The following is a 22,006-nucleotide window of genomic DNA, read 5'->3' as shown; positions in this document are numbered from 1 at the left end:
GCTGCAGGGGATGGAGCTGCAGTGATCCAAAGCCAGGAGCCAGGAGATTCCTTGGGGTCTCCAACGTGGGCTCAGGAGCCCAAGGACTTGGGCCATCCTCCACTGCCTTCTGAGGCCATAGTAGAGAGCTAGATCGGAAGTGGAGCAGCCAGCTCTCCAACCGGCATCCACGTGGGATGCTGGCGCTTCAAGCCAGGGCCTTAACTTGCTGTGCCACAGCGCCGGCCCCTGAAGTACAGTTTAAAGACATAATAATCACTAGGTAAACACGAATGATTAAGGATTTTAAAATTTTTAATGATTTTTTATAGTAAAGAAAAACTGTTGTCCTAACAGATATGGAAATAATCATTCTACAAAAGCAGACACATTTGTTATAAAAGATACTAAATAAGGGATAGATGGGCACTTCTAACAAAAAATATTATAACCTAATGATTTAGGTCAAAGGGCAGAACAAAAATGCAGTAATATCAATTTTAAACTGCCATGAGAGGTACTTACTCAACCACCCAGTTAGAAAACCCAGTTTGAAAATATCATTTTTTAGTAGCAACAATAGCAAGAAAACCATTAAAACTTTTAGCAATGAAATTAATGAACCAATTAAGACCTTGTGGAACACATTATAAAATCTTAATGGAGGACCTAAAAGACGACTCCAACAATGACTGATTACACTTTAAGTGAATGGAAAGACCAAGATGGCATTTTATCCTCCATGTGCTTACAGTTCATTGTCATTCCAGTCAAAATTCTGACAGGATTTATTAAATATTACTTACTGATCTTAAATTTTATAAGCAAGACTTTACAAAGCCAAGAATCACCAAGTCAAGATGTGGGAGGGCTTACTGTGACACATATTCAGACTTAGTAAGTGCAGTAATTAAAACAGGAGCTATTTGCCAGCATGCAAGTCAGTAGATCAGGTTAGTGAGCCCAGAAATTCTCCAAACAGTGGAATCTTGGTACAAGACAGATGTTATTATAAATGATAGGGATGGGTGTCCTACTTAATGAATGGTTTCAAGGTAATTGACTACCCATTTAGAGTGGGAAAAATACCTCATGCCACTCAAAATAATTCCAGTAGGATAGGACCTATGTGTGAAAAGGAGAAATAAAACTTAGGGATGAAAATATAGCAAACTGCATTAATGAACTTGAAATTGGAAAGAAGTTTTTAACATGCAGAAATCACAATCCATATAGCAGTTTTATACATTTAAAATTTACTGTAAACTTTCTGTGACTAGCGTGAAATGTCAATCCTTATCTACAGCTGATGTAACTGGCATTCAACTAACAAAACAAAATCACAAAAAAGACATCAATCATGACAAAAGTAGATAAAGACAGATGTCAGAGGAGAATACCAGAATAGCCACATAAAGAAAAAGATCTTAAAAGATTAACTTTCCTAGTCTGTTTCCTAGTATAGGATCCTTTTATTCGGTGGTTTTAGATGATAATTTAACCTCTGATTGACCTGATGTACTTGCAGAAAATCTGTGACAGCTCTGATGTCTCCAGTCTCTGAAACATGTACCCACTGTTTTGTACTTTCTTCCCCTTCTGTGACAATATTTACTTTTTTTAAAAAAAAAGATTTATTTATTTGAAAGTCAGAGTTACACAGAGAAAGAGAAGCAGAGAGAGAGGTCTTCCATCCACTGGTTCACTCCCCAATTGGCCGCAACAGCCAGAGCTGTGCTGATCCGAAGCCAGGAACCAGGAGCTTCTTCCAGGTCTCCCACATGGGTGCAGGTGCCCGAGGACTTGGACCATCTTCTGCAGCTTTCCCAGGCCACAGCAGAGAACTAGATTGGAAGTAGAGCAGCCAGGTTTTGAACCAGCGCCCCTATGGGATGCTGGCACTGCAGGTGGCAGCTTAACCTGCTATGCCACAGCACTGGCCCCGACAATATTTACTTAATAGAACTTATTTGTAGAAATTTTTGTATCTCCAGGACTCCTTTCTGATGCTAACCCTTAGAGCAGGGGTAGGAATAGCTAAGACCCATAAAATCATTTGTTCTGGCCCTACCAAGACATCTACAAGTGGGACCCAAAATTCAGTAAGTCTATAGCAGGCTAATTTTTAAGTTGATAATTTTGTATGACCTGTGAATGATGTTATAAATATCCAAATGTGGCTGGCGCCGTGGCTCAATAGGCTAATCCTCCGCCTGCGGCGCCGGCACACCGGGTTCTAGTCCCGGTCGGGGCGCCGGATTCTGTCCTGGTTGCCCCTCTTCCAGGCCAGCTCTCTGCTGTGGCCAGGGAGTGCAGTGGAGGGTGGCCCAAGTCCCTGCATGGGAGGCCAGGAGAAGCACCTGGCTCCTAGCTTCAGATCAGCGCGACGCGCCGGCCGCAGCGCGCCAGCCGCGGCGGCCATTGGAGGGTGAACCAACGGCAAAAGGAAGACCTTTCTCTCTGTCTCTCTCTCTCTCACTGTCCACTCTGCCTATCAAAAAAAAAAAAAAAAAAATCCAAATGTCCCATGGGAGAACAAAAAAGGTTCTCCACCCCTGTTTCAGAGTACAGTCTAAAAATCTTAAAATCAAGGATCCAGCTTCTGTCCACCTGTACCGTCCCATCTTGTGTGTCTCTCTCTTGTCTTTATTTTGGCATTTTCTCAGTTTCTTGAATGTTATAAACACTTTGATCTTAGATCACAGACATATGCCATTGCCTCTATGCAGAAGCTACCATCTACTGTAACCATTTTTTTCTAAATATGTGTTGTTCACTCTTTTTTTTCTAGGTCTTATTTTGAATATTACTTTCTTAGGAAGACCTCCTTCATATCTCCCAAATTAGATGTATGCTGACATATACACCTACATTCTTATTAAATTCCCATCAATATTTAATTTAGATTTCTTTTTTTTAAGATTTGTTTATTGTATTTGAAAGGCAGAATTACAGAAAGGCAGAGACAGAGAGAGAGAGGTCTTCCATCCACTGGTTCACTACCCAAATGGCAGCAACAGCTGGAGCTGTGCCAATCAGAAGCCAGGACCTATAGCTTCTTCTGGGTTTTCTATGTGGGTGCAGGGGCCCAAGGATTTAGGCCATCTTCCACTGCTTTCCCAGGACATAGGAGAGAACTGGATTGGAAGTGGAGCAGCTGGGACTTAAATCAGCACCCATGTGGGATGCTGGCACTGCAGGTGATGGCTTAGCCACTATTCCACAGCACCAGGCCCTAGATTTCTTATTATATTTGCCCATATCCTATGTTTTTTAACACTTGTCTTCCTTGTAGTAATTCATTTCAGTTATCTATTTGTTCCATGTCTTACTTCTTTTTTCTTCGTACTTTCCTTTGGATTGCATTTTCCCCCTTCGTTTAACTTTTCCTTTTCTTATTTTGAAATTATGTAATTTATTGCTATTCCAAGTTATCTCAAATTTTTTAAAGTATGGTTAACTGTTAATGTAAGAAACTTAGAATATTTTAATAGTAATCTTCCCCCATATTTCAGGCATTTTATCTGTACTGTAGTCCTCTTTATATGAATATCACAACTGAAACATAATTACTTGTTTCATGAATATACCATCAATTTTTGTGTAAAATTACATACTTGATTACCTTTTCCTTTGTTTACCATTTTTTTCTTTTATCTGATTTTCTTTTGAGATCTGAAATTCCTTTACTAAGGGCCTCAAGGTATTTTTCTTTTTTTTTTTAACCTGTGTTCTTAAAAGGTACATTTTACCTTTGTTCATTTTTCTGACTACACAAGTCTTAGGTGACAGTTATTTTTTTTTTTTTCTAAGAACTCCTAGTATGACAGTAGCTACCTTTGTTTCTATAACAACTCAACTAATAGTCTTTCTTTTCTAGGTAATCTTCACATTCTAGGATCTGTCTCTTTCTGTCTCTGTTTTATTTATGGTATTCTGTAGGTTGTCTTGGATGTAATTGGGAGTAGATTTCTTTTATTTATTCTGGTTGGGAATCATAAGTTTCCTAAAAGTGAGGAAGATTTTTAACCATAATCTTTTCAATTATTGTGACTCTCACTTTATGTTTTTGTCAAAATCTAGTTAGGTATATTCTGGATCATCTTATGCTGTCCTCCTTATCTCTTATTGCCCCTTTCATATTTTCTGCCTCTTTGTGTAACATCCTCATTAGTTTACTCAGAAACAATTCCCAATTCACCAATTCTCTCCAGATTTGTATTCACTGTTTAACTTGTATCTTGCGTTTCTAAATTGTTACTGTATTTTTCATTTCCAGAACTTATTCGTTACTCTTTTCAAATGCACTTGTGAGCATGTCTCTAGTTTTACAAAAGAATCAAGAGTAACTGTAAGAAATTATCTTAGGAAAGGTCTTCAGGAAGTGAATTTAAGCCCTGACTTGAATAATGAGAAGATATCCTCCATAGGAAAGTAGGGGGACAGAGAATTTCATGAAGAATAAATATCAAACAAAATATTTAAAAATTTAGAAAGAAAAGGCAGGAATGAATCAGATATGTTTGTGGAACTGCATGAAGATTGTCTGAGTCACTTAAAAATCAAGAAAATATTCTAAACTTTTCCCATGAAATCTGATTATAGAATGTCAAGAAATATATTTGTTACAGTATATAAAAGCTGATTTTTTTCTGTTTTGTAAAGAATACCATAACAAAACTCCATTTACTTTAAATTTTAAAATTCCCTAAATATTAACTTGCAAAACATTCACCTGACTAACTTAATTAGGTGTATGAAACAAGTAAAAATAAGAAAGAGATTCATTTTCATGGAGAAGGCATTTGGCTTGCCAGTTAAGATGCTGGTTAGAACAACCAAGTCTCATTTCACTGAACTTGGGTTTAATTCCCAGCTCTAACTTTTGATTCCAGCTTCCTACCTCTGTGTACTCTCTGAGACAGTGGTCATGAATCAAGTACTTTAGTTCTAAGCCATTCACATGGGAAACCTGGATTGTGTTCCCATCTCCCAGATTCGGCACTGGACCAGCCACATTGTAGGCATTTGAAGGGTGAACCACTGGATAGAGCTCTTTCTCCGACTATCGTTGTTCTCTCAAATAAGTAAGAATAATAAAAGAAACAATAAATAAAATTTAATACAAATTTGTCTTAAAGGAAAAGAAATTTTCTTTGTAGCCACAGAATTTTTTCCAAATATTCGTTTAATAAAATTTGGCCAACCACCTCATGGGTTGCAAATGACAGTTCATTTTTTTTTTCTTATTTTCTTATTTCCTTTTAATTTCTCTAAATATTCTTTTCCCAAAGAGATAACTTTCATAATATCTACTTTAATATAACCTATAAGTTGTCAGTATGCCAAAATAGTATTCTCATGCATGAAAGTAAAGCTCGTATTCTATATTTAAAATTTTTCTGTTTTCTATTACCTTAATAATAAATCCTTTGCTTGATTTATCAAGCTCTACCAAGATCTTATTCTGGCCTGCTGCTCTGGTTTTATTCCTTTCCCTCTCTTCCTGGCTTACTTGGTACAAGTCACACTATCAGTTTATTTCTCACACTTGCCAAGTCATTCCGTTTCAGGACCTTCACTCTTCCCCGTCTTTTGACCTGAGTCACTTTGTCTTCACCTATTCATATTGTGGGGGTCTTTTTTCATCCCTTTTATCTTGGCTAGAATATTACCTTCACAATAAGAGAATGATAAATAAATGTATGCATAATGCAGAACCACTAGATTAATCAAAATAGTGGCAGTCTATGAGGAAATATATTATTTAATAAGATTAACAATCTAATACATGAAGAGCTTCAGAAAATTGAAAAGTAGATCAACAACTTGACAGAAAAGTGAGTATAATTATACTGTCCATTCATAGAAGAAATTTTCAGAGCTCTTAAACATAGAAATTACACTGAGGGGCCCAGCGCCGGGGCTCACTTGGTTAATCCTCCGCCTGCGGCGCTGGCATCCCATATGGGCAACGGTTCTAGTCTCAGCTGCTCCTCTTCCAGTCCAGCTCTCTGCTGTGGCCCTGGGAGTGCAGTGGAGGATGGCCCAGGTGCTTGGGCGCCTGCACCCATGTGGGAGACCAGGAGGGGGCACCTGTCTCGTGGCTTCAGATCGGCACATCGTGAGCCGTGGCGGCCATTTGGGGGGTGAACCAACGGAAAGAAGACCTTTCTCTCTGTCTCTTTCTCTCGCTCTCTGTAACTCTACCTGTCAAATAAATAAATAAAATCTTTAAAAAAAAGAAATTACACTGAACCACAATCATGTGGTTCATCCTATGCGATTGAAAAGAATTAAAGTTTAGCAATCCTGTTTATTGAGTCTTTTAAGAAACAGGCATTCTCATGCATTACTAATGTGAATACAAACTATTGTGGTCCTCTGGAAGAAAATAATATATGCATTTATCCTATCATTTAGTAATCCTATTTCAAGGAATTGAGACTATATTTACAACTACAGATTCTAGGATGTAACTACCCGAGTTTGAATGCTATTTTCTCTACTTACACTGTGACCTCGGCAAGTTAATTAACATCTTGGGTAGCACACTATGGAAAAATAGTTTTATATACACTAAATTATGTGTAAGCTGCTAATATTTTCTAGCAATCAATTGAATGTGAGTAATAATTGAAACCATAAGAAAATTCTGGAGAGTATGTCAACAAAAAACTATAAAGAGCAAAAGGCTGACTGAAATAATTTGTTGAGTGGCTGAAAGAAAGACAAGAATATCCATTTCAGGGAATAGATTTAAAGTTGTCAGAGAGGTAAGCTAGAAAGAGCATTGAGGTATTTAATACTATTTAACATAGGCTTGCATCAAACAATATTAAATGTTAAGCACTGATTACAAGAAAAGTTTTAATGCTAGTGATTATTTTAGAATAAAAAATTTTAGAATTTTATGGAATTTAACTTATTTTCCACTTGTCTAGACAACATGAAATTTTTGTGACATTTTCTTTTAATATTGAGTTGCCTTCATATGCAGAATCTTACTGATGTTAATATATTTAATATTATTTATATATAAAGTGATTTTAAAGATCTTCTGACTCATAGTCATACTCAAGTATGGACTGATTTGATTTGTATAATAGCTGGAGACCGGCCAGTGCCATGGCTCACTTGGCTAATCCTCCACGTGCGGCACTGGCACCCCAGGTTCTAGTACCAGTTGGGGCGCCAGGTACTAGTCCCGGTTGCTCCTCTTCCAATCCAGCTCTCTTGTGGCCCGGGAGGGCAGTGGAGGATGGCCCAAGTGCTTGGGTCCCTGCACCCATGTGGGAGACAGGGAGGAAGTAACCGGCTCCTGGCTTCGGATCGGCTCAGCGCCGGCTGTAGTGGCCGTTAGGGGAGTGAGCCAACAGAAGGAAGACCTTTCTGTCTGTCTGTCTCTCACTCTCTATAACTCTCTGTCTCTCCCTCTCTCTCACTGTCTAACTCTGCCTGGCAATAAATAAATAAATAAATAAATAATAGCTGGCGACCAATAGTGTTAATGAGGAGTTAACTTTAATAATATGCTGTAAATATATTGTAGGTGAATATATAGGGTGCTGTAAGAAAATGAAAGAAAGCTATGCAGTAATTTGAAAAGTTTCTTTAAAGGAATGATACTAAAGGCTTTATAAAAGTTAACCAGGCAACTAGAGTACAAAGTATAACTTTAAAAAATGGGCAAAGAACAGATAAGAGATAAAAAAAAAATGGTATCCTGAAATTAATAGAAAACAATTTTGTTTTTTGAGGATTCCAATTATCTTCTATAAGTAGGTTTTTTTTATCAGAAATTTACATGAAGGTACAAAAGAGATGACAGCTGTAAATGAAAAATTGAAATCAGTTTTTTAAAGCATTTATTTATTTACTTGAAAGTGAGAGAGAAGAGGAGAAACAGATCTTCCATTTGCTGGTTCACTCCCCAGATGGCCAAAGCCAGGAGTTTCATCCTTGGGCCATCTTCCACTGCTTTTCCCAGACCATTAATAGGGACCTGGATTGGAAGTGGAGCAGGTGGGACACCAGCTGGTATCCACATGGGATGCCAGTGTTGCAGGCCATGGCTTTACTGCTCTGCCATCATGTCAGCCCTGAAATCAATTTTTAAAAAACTTAGAGCCTGGTATTGTGGCATAGCCACATTGTGGCAGGCCCTGGCCTGAAGCGCCAGCATCCTGTATGGGCGCAGGTTTGAGTCCTGACTGCTCCACTTCTGATCCAGCTCTCTGCTATGGCCTGGCAAAGCTGTGGAAGATGGCCCAAGTCCTTGGGCCCCTGCACCCATGTGGGAGACTCAGAAGCTCCTGGTTCCTATGTTCGGATGGGCACATCTCTGGACGTTGGCAGCCATCTGGGGAGTGAACCAGCAGATGGAAGACCTCTCTGTCTCTATCTCTCTCTGTAATTCTGTCTTTCAAATAAATAAAATAAATCTTAAATAAAAAAAAATTTACCTAATAAAGTATTAGTACTCAAGAAATTGTCCCATTTTTTTTAAAGATTTTATTTATTTTATTTGAGAGTTAGAGTTACAGACAGGAAGAGGGAAAGACAGAGAGAGAGGTCTTCCTTCCGCTGGTTCATTCCCCAGATGGCCACAATGGCCGGAGCAGTGCCAATCCGAAGCCAGGGACCAGGTGCTTTTTCCGGGTCTCCCACATGGGTGCGGGGGCCCAAGGACTTGATCCATCTTCTGCTTTCCCAGGCCACAGCAGATAGCTGGACTGGAAGTGGAGCAGCCAGGACTAGAACCGTTGCCCATATGAGGTGCCGGTGCCGCAGGCAGAGGATTAATCTAGTGTGCCACAGTGGCGGGCCCAAGAAATTGTCGAATTTAGTCATGGTTTCTTTCAATTTTTCAAAGATCAATCTATTTTTAACTTGATTTCTGTTGGTACTATACAAATTACTAAATGATGCTGAAAGACTATATTGGCCTAACTTTAATTTTGTACATTTTGCACTTGTGTGTGTTCAGAGAAATTGTGATGTTACAACCAGCAAATGAAAATAATGTGCATAATTTTAGGAAAATTGTCAAATATTTGGAAAATATAGCATAAAAATATGCTTGTTACCAGAGTACTTAGTAATTAATGGTTGCCAGATTAATGTGTTATTTGATCATATTTGCTTATGATTCATTATCTCTTAAAGAATTCTATAAATAGAATAAAAAATTCTTTTTAATCCTTGGAAGCAACCACTGATACTACCTACTTATGCGTCTGTAAACAAAATAGTTCTGTGCGTTTTCAAGTTTTACCTAATTGATACTCTTGTTCATTTAGTCCTGCTGTTAGCTTTTCTTACTCATCAAAAATTAAAATCTCAGCAATATCAAGTGTTGTCAAGGACATGGAAAACAACTTTGTTAATATCTACTAAACATGAAAATGTAAATGCTCCACTGTTTAGTACTTTAACTTCTAGGTATACATCTTAGAGAAATTTTTGTACATGAGCCCAAGAAAGCATCTAGAAAAAGGTTCATGTCAACATTGTTTCTAACAAGAAAAACAAAACTACTCAGATACCTACCAGGAAATAAATTGCAATAAGATAGGATGCTGAGAGTGCAATGGTGAAAATGAATTATCTCCCTCCTTCTACTTAGTTTATATCATCCTATTTTTTTTTTTTTTTTTTTTTTTTTGACAGGCAGAGTGGACAGTGAGAGAGAGAGACAGAGAGAAAGGTCTTCCTTTGCCGTTGGTTCACCCTCCAATGGCCGCCGCGGCTGGCGCGCTGCGGCCGGCGCACCGCGCTGATCCGATGGCAGGAGCCAGGAGCCAGGTGCTTATCCTGGTCTCCCATGGGGTGCAGGGCCCAAGCACCTGGGCCATCCTCCACTGCACTCCCTGGCCACAGCAGAGGGCTGGCCTGGAAGAGGGGCAACCGGGACAGAATCCGGCACCCCGACCGGGACTAGAACCCGGTGTGCCGGCGCCGCTAGGCGGAGGATTAGCCTAGTGAGCCGCGGCGCCGGCCTATATCATCCTATAACAGCATAAGAAGTGTTTAGTTTTTACCCACTGAGTTAATTATTACTACCTTGGTAATATAGCACACACAAAATAATGTTCTTATGAGAGAGTGATAGATTGATATGATCACCATTTAGCTAGAGATAAGTCATCTGTAGGAACAAGAAAATACCCTTCACCTCATTCCTGATTTTTTTTCCTCCATCATTCTTCTCAAGCTCTCTCCCCTCATTCCGTTATTGTTTCAGTTCTTTCAAGATTGTTTGTTTGAAAGGCAGAATGATAGGAAGCAGGAGAGACATAGAGAAAGAGCTCTTCCATTTGCATTTTCACTCCCTAAGTGGCCACCATGGCCAGGATTAGGCTGGGCCAAAGCTGGGAGTCCAGAACTCCATCTGGGTCTCCCATGTGAGTGGCAGAGGCCCGAATCCTTGGGCCATCCATCATCCACTGCTTTTCCAGGACATTAGCAGGAAACTGCATCAGAAATGGAACAGCTGAGACTCAAAAACACACTCTGATAGGGGACGCCAGCATCGTAAATGATATCTTAACCCATTGTGCCACAACACAGGTCTCTGTTTCTGCTTTTCTAATTCAAAAAATTATAGGGCTAACTCATTTTGAAATTATCTTTTTATCCACAGCCTTTGTGATAGCAAAAGGAGTCATAGATCCACTAAATACTTTAACATAGGTGATAATACTGCTAAAATATGTGATATTTTCTATAGATAACTCCAGTTTCCTAAAAATCCTACACACTTGATCTTAGCCAAAAGGCCGAGAAGCGATCCTAGAAATCCTTAATGCATATTAGAACCATTTTATTTACATATTAATGAACTCATATTTTATATTTACTTTGTAAATGTAATTTATAAGCAATTTTAATTTGATGTGACAGAAATATGTTGAAAGGACTACCTTTTCCAGTAGATACAGACCATAATATGTGATTTTAGTTTAATCAAATACTTTTGGAAATATACCTTTAAGTAGGCAACTTAGATATAGGCTCTGACAAAAAAAAAAAAAAAAAGATGTTTCCCAACAGGGTCATTATTTAGACTTCCTAAAAAGAAAACAGAAGTATACACTTGATTTGGGTGAATCACTTACTTATGTATAGGGTTTATGACCAGCTCATCTAACAAGGGCTGTGAATAATGGCCACAAGCTATGGAGAGGTAGAGCCTAGTTTACATAGTTTATGTAAAGGAGAGAAAGAAGAGCCTTTCTGTACCTCTTTTTTCTTCCTTTTTGTGGAATAAATAATTTTAAATTGAGCATATCAAGTCTAGAAGAGATTAGAATTGGGGAAATTTCATTAATTCATTCTGAGACTTTAATAACAGACACAGGACCTATGTTTTGTGTGCTATAAACTGTATATAAAACCTGAAAAATCAAAAATCAAAATTTGTACAGAGCTAAACTTGAATATAGGTTAGGCAGTATTTTCTTGAAGATCATCCCATAAGTTCTTGAAATAAAAAAAATTAAATGTTCTAGAAGGGAAGAAAATTAAGACATTTATTTCTTGCTTTATTAGATTCTACCCCTGAATAATGTTTAATGAACTCAAATACCTCAAGATTCCTGACACTGAGGAATTCAAACTCATGGGAAGAAAATATGTAGATTAGTAAGAACATGATAGTGTTATAAGTGATACTGGATGCTCTTGATACAGGGAGACAGTAAGCAGTTTCTCCCTGAGGGATCTGCAAGTTGCCAAGCTGAATAGGTAGAAAGAGCCCTCTATTGCTGGTGCCGCAGCTCAATAGGCTAATCTTCCGCCTGTGGTGCTGGCACACCGGATTCTAGTCCTGGCCAGGGCGCCAGATTCTGTCATGGTTGCCCCTCTTCCAGGCCAGCTCTCTGCTATGGCCCGGGAGTGCAGTAGAGGATGGCTCAAGTGCTTGGGCCCTGCACCCGCATGGGAGACCAGGAGAAGCACCTGGCTCCTGGTTTTGGATCAGCGCGGTGCGCCGGCCACATTGCGGCAGCCATTGGAGGGTGAACCAACGGTAAAGGAAGACCTTTCTCTCTGTCTCTCTCTTTCATTGTCCACTCTGCCTGTCAATAAATAAATAAATAAATAAATAAATAAATAAATAAATAAAGAGCCCTCTAGTTAGAAGGAGCAATGTACTGCCATTTGAGATACAGGACACCTCTTAGCATGTTTGAGGAACTACAGGTGCTTAAATAGAAGTAGGAGGCTGCAGATGAGTTAGAGACTAAGCATAAAATTAGGCTATGTACATAACCTGGGGAGGATACTTCCTTTAACAACTTTTAAGGCACCATGTTGCCAAGTACTTTGCCTCTCCAGTCTCTCCTTTATCCTTTCACTCTATAATGTCTAACCTCTAGCAACACTGAATTTATCTCAGTTCTTCAAAAATCCCTTGGAGAAATATTTATTTGTCACATATTGTATACTATCCACTATTTTGGGCAATAGGAATGTATTGGTGTATAGAATAGACATGAGCACTGGCTTCATATAGTTCATAGTCTGCCTAACACTGATAACTGTATTGTCAACTAGAACACAGCTTGTTAAATGCTAAATAATATAGGTAAGTGTTCAAGTTTAGGAACCTGGAAGAATGACTATCAATCTAGTACAAGTTGTGTCCCAAAAAATTGAATGATGAGTAAAATTTGGTAAGAATTAGGATGAGTTTGAGGGCAGAAGTTTGAGAAAAGTAGGAGTCTTTTAGGCAAAGGAAACCTACTGAAAGTATGAAAATGCTCAGAGATGAGAAATAGCATAGCACTTTCACACAGGTTCACTTGCTTTGCTCCTGTCTCCTTCAGTTCATTCTCCCCACAGCCAACTGATCTTTTAAAAACTAAGTTAAAATCATGTCAGTCTTCTGCTCTGAATCTTCTACTAGTTTCCTGTCTCTGAAAATAAAATACACTGTTCTTATCATGGCCCAAATGGCCCTATGTGACTTTTTCCTACAACATTATCTGAACTTATCTCACTCACCCTGGTAACTACACTCCAGACCCTCTGGCCTCTTTTTATTCCAGACAGGATTCTGTATCACAACCTCTGGGCAAATTATTCTTTTTAGCAGCTCTTCCATATATCTGGTTGGTGACCTTACCTTATTTAGGACCCTGTTCAAATCAAGAGATCTACGCTGAATAACATCTTATGAAACAGTAGCCTCCTCAGCCCTACCCTCGTTATTCTGTCAGCTGCCTCTGTGTTACATTCTGCAGTAGAACTGTCATGATTGGTGTAGGTGGTGGTTATGGTTTATGAATTAGTCTCACTAGAATCCTGAACACCCTGAGAATAGGTACTTTGGCATCTTTGTTTACTATACCTAATTCTTGGAACAGTGCTTTGTACATATGAAACACTAGTAAATTATTCAATTCTATGGAGATTATGGGTAGGGTATTTTATTTTGTTTTTTCATCTGTTTCTCCGTGAATACTTTAGTGTGGTGACATTAACACCCAGTTGATTTTTATTATATTTCTAAATAACTATTTTCTTATAATAATTCCTTTCTTACACTCTAAAATTTCATTTTTGAACTAACAATAAAGACAAATTCTCAGTTTTAAATCTATAGGTTATTTTTATCTTTTATTTTAAATATGTTCCATACTCTAATAGTAATAGAAGTAACTTCATTTTTTTTAAAGATTTATTTATTTATTTGAAAGTCAGAGTTAAATAGAGGAGAGAGAGAGAGGTCTTCCATCTGATGGTTCACTCCTCAGTTGGCTACAACGGACAGAGCTGCGCCAATCTGAAGCCAGGTGCCAGGAGCCCAAGGACTTGGGCCATCTTCCACAGCTTTCTTAGGCCATAGCAGAGAGCTGGATCAGAAGTGGAGCAGCCGGGTCTTGAACCGGCACCTATATGGGATGCTGGTGCTTCAGGCCAGGGCATTAACCCACTGTGCCACAGCGCCAGCCCCAGTAACTTCATTTTAATAATACTTAGGCAGTTGTTTTGAAGCAGGTTATTTTTTCTAAAGTTAGTATTGTCATCCGGCCGGCGCCGCGGCTCACTAGGCTAATCCTCCACCTTGCGGCGCCAGCACACAGGGTTCTAGTCCCGGTTGGGGCGCCGGATTCTGTCCCGGTTGCCCCTCTTCCAGGCCAGCTCTCTGCTGTGGCCAGGGAGTGCAGTGGAGGATGGCCCAAGTGCTTGGGCCTGCACCCCATGGGAGACCAGGATAAGTACCTGCCTCCTGCCATCGGATCAGCGCAGTACACTGGCTGCGGTGGCCATTGGAGGGTGAACCAATGGCAAAGGAAGACCTTTCTCTCTGTTTCTCTTTCTCACTGTCCACTCTGCCTGTCAAAAAAAAAAAAGTATTGTCATCCAATCATAGATAGAATCACAATATATTACATGGACAATGATTCAACTTTTGTACATTTCTATCATTTAAAATAGAAAGATTTTATACTGTAAGTTCCAGGAAAGTTATTCATTGTACATAGAGTCACAGTCTTCCCATGATGTATGTGCCACATATTACTAGTCCTAATAAGAATTAATTATTCAGTTCTCTTTACTTATCATCACATTTTCTGTTCTTTCTGGTTTATAATACTAATATCATTCCTATCTTCCCAAGATATTATCTAGGCTGCTGCCTTGAATGAAAAACAGTCATGGATGAGCAATCCTGTGGTTATTCACTACAGAATAATGGGAGAGGGGACCAGGCGTTGATGTTACAGGGCTGGGGCCAATGTTGTGGCTTATAGCTATATGGGTTAATCTGCTGCTTATGACACAGGCATCCATAACACTGCTGGTTTGAGTCTTGACCTATTCTACTTCTGATCCAATTTCCTGCTATTGTGCCTGGGAAGGTAGCAGATGATGGCCTAAGTACTTGGTCTCCTGCCACCTATGTGGGAGACCCAAATAGAGTTCCAGGCCCCTGGCTTTGGCCTGGTCCAATCCTGGCTGTAGCATTTGCAGATATTTGGGAGTGAAATGGTGGGTGGAAGATCTCTCTGTATCTCTGTTTCTTCCTTTCTCTCTCTCTCTCTCCCCCTCTACCATTCAAATAAATCTTAAAAAAAAAAAAAAAAAAAAGCTGTTGTTAAACAGATTTTATATCACATAGTTTTTTTATGTCATCTGGCAATCAGTACTAGCTCCTCTTCTGTTCCTTTTTCATTTTTAGTAATTTCCCACACATATCCTGTTGCTGAAACTGTTTAAGATGATTAGGAAATGGCCATATATTAAAATATATGTATTAATTTTTAGGTCATGAATTAGTGGATCAGCAAAATTTGAAATGTTAAATTGTAAGGCTTACCTATTACAGATATAAAGTTTTTTCTCTTGCAAAAATTATAGGGGATGGAGTGTTAGATCTCTCTACAAAGAAAACCAGCATAAAATCTGAAGAGTCATCCATAAGTGATCCTTCTTCTGAAAATTCAATGGCTGGGTAAGCAATATCTAGGAGACATAATTTAATATTAATGTAAAATTATCTCTGCAGAGAATTCTTAATACTATTCTGAGCAGTATTGACATAGTTTTCTTCCAGAATTTTTGTTGCTCATAAGTGTGTCTTTCTCATACCTTTCATTTGTCCTTTCTCTTTCTTTTTTATGCTTTCTGTTAAAGAAAAGTTATCAGAACAATCACCAAACTTTAGTTCATGTTACTAAAATGAACTATCAACCTAATCATAGAATACAAACTAAGAAGCAGGACAAGTAAGAGAATTTTAAATATTCAGGTGACAATTTTAAGGAAAATATGTAATTTTAATATATAAAATTTTAAAGCAAATTCTAAAAGTGCTTACTAATTCTTAAAGCTATTTTATAGTGATTACACTTTTTTCATTGTACTTTAGATGTGGTGGCAAAAGATTTAAAATAGCTTGTAACCACCACAAAATATTCTTTCATGTTTTGAAAGCTGTCATTAATTTAAATAAATAACTAGTAGTGAAATGCTGTTCTGTTGGATTCTTGGATTTTTTTTTTTTTGTAACTTGCATCTTCCCATTAACTAACTATGTAGGAAGCTTTTTTTGTCACATTTAAATCTTAGATATAGAGTGTATTTTGTTTCAACTAAGATGATAATAGCATTTGAGTCATAGGATTAGTAAACTTTTTGAGAAACTTTGAAAATCATTAGATTCAAGAGAAATAACATCTAAAAATAAATTACTTTATTCAACTATAACTTACCTACTATTCAAATATAACTTATCTACTGGTTTCAATTTTTAAGCTTTTTTCTAGAGAAAAATTAGTCTTTAGTCTTGTGGAAATATGGGATGTTTGTGTATGGAAATATTCCTGCTGCTACAAATTTCCTTTAAAGGGGTTGACTCTTTTATTACTTGTTTAGCGGTAACGTCACGTTTCTACTAACAAAAACTCCTTTAGGATTTGGGTATTTTTTAACAATGGAACTCTAATTGTACAAGTAAAAATTATAAGTGTTGCTCTGCAAGCATCTTACAAAGGAATAGCAACATCATGAGAATATTTTTACAAATACTGAGTTAGGATTTTATGTTCTTGGAAGGTTTGCCTGTTGAGGCCACCGTATCATTGACACATTGTCCTACCAGGACGGTAGCGTTTGCTTTGATAAGGAGTAACTACCACATCTCACAGACTTAAAAGTGTCATAAGCAGTGATGTTACCTAAGCAAGGAGTATAATAAAGGAGTGGACCCTCCCCTTCCATAGCTGTGTGAGAGTCTCTCATGCATCAGTTTACCATCGTTTCATTCCATCCATCCAGGAGACTACACAGAAACAGAGAGGACTATGTGGAAAGAAGTGCTGAGTTTGCAGATGGTTTGCTCTCAAAAGCTTTGAAAGACATTCAGTCTGGAGCACTGGACATAAATAAAGCAGGCATACTTTATGGCATACCTCAAAAAACTTTACTTCTCCACTTAGAAGCCTTACCAGCAGGGAAGCCTGCATCTTTTAAAAACAAAACTCGAGATTTCAATGATAGTTACTCATATAAAGACAGTAAAGAAACTTGCGCAGTGCTGCAAAAAGTAGCCCTGTGGGCAAGAGCTCAAGCAGAGCGCACAGAAAAAAGTAAACTCAATCTACTTGAAACCTCAGAATTAAAATTCCCAACAGCTTCCAGTTACCTCCATCAATTAACTCTACAGAAAATGGTTACTCAGTTTAAAGAAAAAAATGAAAGCCTTCAATATGAAACTTCAAATCCTACTGTACAGTTAAAAATTCCTCAGCTCCGAGTAAGTTCTGTTTCAAAATCACAATCTGATGGTTCTGGTCTGCTGGATGTTATGTATCAAGTTTCTAAAACCTCTTCAGTCCTAGAAGGATCAGCTCTCCAAAAACTGAAAAATATACTCCCTAAACAGAACAAAATAGAATGTTCTGGGCCTGTAACTCACTCAAGTGTTGACTCTTACTTTCTACATGGGGACCTCTCTCCTTTGTGTCTTAATTCTAAAAATGGAACAGTTGATGGAGCCTCTGAAAATACTGAAGATGGATTGGATCGAAAAGATAATAAACAGCCCAGGAAAAAACGTGGCCGCTATCGGCAATATGATCATGAAATAATGGAAGAGGCTATTGCAATGGTAATGAGTGGAAAAATGAGTGTTTCCAAAGCACAAGGAATTTATGGGGTACCTCACAGCACTTTAGAATACAAGGTAAAAGAAAGATCTGGAACACTGAAGACTCCTCCGAAGAAGAAACTACGATTACCAGACACTGGGTTATATCATACGACAGATTCAGGGACTGGCAGCTGCAAAAACAGCAGCAAGCCTGTGTAGATTACTTGTTAGGAAAATGTGTGTGTGTGTGTATTTGCGTGTGTGTATGTGCACAGGTGTGTATTTGTGTGTCTATATACACACATGTGGGAATTACAAATGCTCACTCTGACAGGAGACATGAAATTTTACAGATCAAAAACCACTTACATGCCTTTTGAAAAAAAAGTTTTATTCAGGGTTTTCACTGTGGACAGAATTATATAGTTGCTTACTTAATTCTGGTAGTTTGTATTTAATCCTTGTATAAATAGGTGAAAAAGATTCAGGTTTTCTTTAGTAGTCAATAGCATAAAGCGTTGTGGGAAAACAAGTAATTGTCAAGTGAAACATTTTTATTAGTGAAAGACCATTCCAGCCATTCAGTTGAACCATCTTATAATGGAAATATGATATTAACACTTTGTAAACATTTTTATATAGCATACTTACATTTATTGTAAGTATGTCAAACAACCATCAAATCTGAAATAAAGAAACTCTCATATTAAGAAACATTAATATATACAGTATTAGTACACTACAGTGCATTCTATAAAATATGAAATGCACTCAAGTGCATCCCCAGGAATAGAAAAGAAAACCTTAAAGGATATGTATAATGAAATTTTAATATTTATCATTTACTAGTTGATTTAGCAGGAAGTTGGGGTTTATAAGGTATATACTTTTAAAAGAAAAAACTGACACATAGTTAACCCCAGCAGCTATAGAATCTTTTAATATAAGATGGAATACTAAGAACAAAAAGTAATTTAAATTTAATTATTTAATTTTGTTTTTCATTTGAAAAATAAGCTAATGTGTAAGGTTAGAAAAGAAAGTTGGAATGCAACTTAGAGCATGTTTATAATGTGCACAGAAAAAGCTTGAGAATGATAACTTTGGTTTAAATGTGCTGGTTAGTTGATGTTATGACTACTTTAAAATTTAAGGATTGTGACACACTCCTGTTGAAAAACCTCAGTGTAACTTTAATATATTTGCTGCTGTGACATTTCAAAACATTTTCAGTTTATCAAAATGAATTACAGATTTCATTTTGGTGGGCGATACATTATCATTTTGCTAATAACCAAATTTGCAGTTTGTTCAGGGTCTTGAATAGATTTACAAATATTTAACACTGAAGCTGTTTTGAACTTTCAGTAATGTAAACTCTCTACTAACTGGGTAGTTAGAAGCTGGGCAGTGCATTTTAACTTTTACTAGATTCCTGAGAGAGACCAGTGATTTTTATATAGCAGTTTTAAAAAGTATGAGTCAAAGTATCCATGTTGGATTTATGGAATATGCAGTTTCAGTTGTAAAGTATTATAAAGCATGTGCCTCTCTATAAAGAATGAGGATTTGCTTTATATTTTCAAAATTCCTGAGTGCCCCTTTTCTCTGTTAAAATTCAGGTTCTAATCATTTTTCTAAGCCAGTTTTCCTAAATCCAAAAGGAATAATAATAGCTGAATTTAAAAAAGTAAGTGCACCTTGTCAAATACTTGTGTTTCTACACTTGTGTTTGTGTGTATTTAATAATCACATATACATAAAATACTAAAGAGATTTTCAGCTATTAAACTGAAAAACTGCTTATATATGTTTAAAGAAACTGAAGAGTGAGAAACTATACAATTAAGTAGCTATAATTGGTCTCTGAGATCTATACTGAACCCTCTTCAGCTATTAATGTTACCTGCATACTAGGGTATGAATCCTCTTGCTCTTTTTTTTTTCCCCCAAGAAAATATACATAATAGATTACAAAACAGCAGATGTCAGGGTCATCTTTCTTTTTAAAGAATTAAGCCATATTTTGTGAGGGCCAGAACTTGGATTATTTAATATATTTCCCCTCCCCCCCCACTGAAAAACAAAGTTAACAGTAAAGTAAATGTTTCAAAACAATTTTATTGACCTCTTTATACAGAATTTTACTTGTAGAACTTTGGGGGCTTGACTGCATTACATAATGTTTATATTGTATTTTTTATTCCTCACACTATATTTACATTAATAAATTGATTGAGAAGTTTATAGTAAAGGGAAACTTACAGAACACTTTTATATCATTTAAAGATGACCTGACCAAAAACTTTACAGGATTCATAAATCAGGGATCATTTTGCTATTGACTTCACAGTGATCAGTAGTTTTATAGGTAATGTTATAATTAATTTACAGCATTTTAGTACTTGTATTATTTATTTTTGGTCAGAAATAGTAAATTAAAATATTTTTTGATAGTTTATAGGTAATGATCAACCCATAACTTTTAAAAGAAACAAAATGTTTCTATTATTGAGTTAACTTTTTGATTATACAAACTAGGAAAGGCAGGGAAATTTATGGGTTCCCCTTCTACCCAGTGATTCTATTAAGATGTTCTTTATGTTAAATTTTCAAAGTACTTTATAAATTTAGTTACCAGTTACTACTTGTTAATTGACACTTTTCTGAAAAATCCAGTTTCAGCAGTCTTTTAATGAAGGTGAAAGCAACCTGTATGTGCTTTCCACTTATTTGAATGTTCCTCAAGTATTTTATATTTAAAATTTAAAAAGAAGGAAAAGAAAAAACAGTGCCTCTGTTTTTAGAAAACTACTGCTCAGTAAAGTTGTTTAAACCATTTCTGGTAGCTAATGACAATTTTATATTAAATTGTATACTAACTTTAGTGAGACTGATTTTTTTAGTTGTTTACAGTACAAATACTTGTATTTGTTTTTTAATTGCAGTATTTCCATTGTCGCAGTAATTTAGTAAAACTCTGTGGCTGCCTTGATTTTGACAGATTTTGTTAATATAAACTGATTGTTAGGCAATTAGTTATATTTATGCATAAATCAATTGCACTATAATTCATGAATTATTTATTACAATATTTTCTAATGAATTCATGTATCTGTCTTGTGTTGTAAATGTACTGTAATTCTGTTCCTACTTTGTGTTGTTATATATCTAAATCTGATTGTATGAATTTTAATTGTTCAGTTAACGTGTTTCTAGGTTGTAATTTGTAGTAAAGCACTTCAATGCTTTTGCACTTAAATTTACAGCACTGTTGGTGTGTGATTGATTTACTTATTCAGTAAAAGAAAAACAAAAAAGTGAAAAGAAAAACCCTGACTATACTGACTTCTTTGATTCCCTACTAGGAAGCAGTTTTATTAAAATCAGTATTAGAAATTTACTTTTTCCATAGACATATTTCAGTAACAAGCTTCTAATGGGAAAATGAATAGTAAAGCACAAAAAGAAGTAGACAGGATATGTTGGTTTATAAATCAAAGTGGAAAAAATAAAATTTTAACCATTAAAACAAGGAATATATGAGAAAAACAGTTTTAGAAGTTTTTCGTAATCACTTGAGAATAAATTCTAGATTGGGGACTAACATGTATTATTTACTCAAATGGTGGGTTTTTCTTTGAAATTCTAACATGCAAGAAATCTGAAGCCAGATGAGCATATTATAGAACTTACTGAAAACTTACTTATCTCATATGTGATCTGTAAAATGTAATCTCATCTTAATATCTAGATATATTTATTAAGCTATTAATATAGAATTAAATACTGGCCACTGTGGTATTTTTGAAATTCCATTCCTGAAAGTAATAAAATGAATCAGAAAAACTCTTAAAACTATAGAAAACCTTGGAATATCAGAAAAGGGTTGTAAAACTTGAGAGGTTTTCATATTTAATCACATTGAAATTGTAACTTTTTTAAGATTATTTACCACCAGACACCTTGATATTTCTTCTGTTATGTCGTTATTAACAGAAGCCTTTGAACATTTCAGTAACTTACAAAATAATACTAATCTTTACAATACAGTGCAGCATATTTTTCTAAGAAACATGTCAGTTCTCATTTTAACATGTTTAACAGGTCATAATATCACTTAAAACCATTGAAACACATTTATTAGAAAAACCATTGAAATACATTTATTAGAAGATTTTTATTTTCTTTTGCTTATGTGAAATTTTTAATTTGCTGGAAAAAAGTATAATTATATCTTAATATTTTATAGTTAACATTTCCTCTTGATTTTGTTCTCATTTTTTTTTAACTTTCTAATACTGAATCCTGGGTGTCAGTTATATCATTTTACACTTCTAACCATTACAAAATTTTCAAAAAGGCAAAGGAACTGGGGTAATGTCCTATCTTAATCTATGTGTAGGCAGCAGTGGGCATAAAAAG

General features: G+C 36.5%; 1 protein-coding gene across 1 annotated transcript in view; it reads left to right on the top strand.

Annotated features, from left to right (window-relative positions):
* LCORL (ligand dependent nuclear receptor corepressor like) overlaps nt 1-22,006 on the top strand; it is a 194,291-nt gene that overhangs the window by 162,891 nt on the left and 9,394 nt on the right. Inside the window, 1 exon segment of the mRNA XM_070068064.2 lies at nt 15,349-15,442. Within this exon segment, the coding sequence (XP_069924165.2) occupies nt 15,349-15,442 (94 nt within the window).

Source organism: Oryctolagus cuniculus, chromosome 2, assembly GCF_051225735.1.
Source record: "Oryctolagus cuniculus isolate XC-2025 breed Fujian yellow rabbit chromosome 2, ASM5122573v1, whole genome shotgun sequence".
NCBI lineage: Eukaryota > Metazoa > Chordata > Mammalia > Lagomorpha > Leporidae > Oryctolagus > Oryctolagus cuniculus.
Note: the sequence above shows the minus strand (reverse complement) of the source record. Positions and strands in the feature narration are given on the sequence as shown.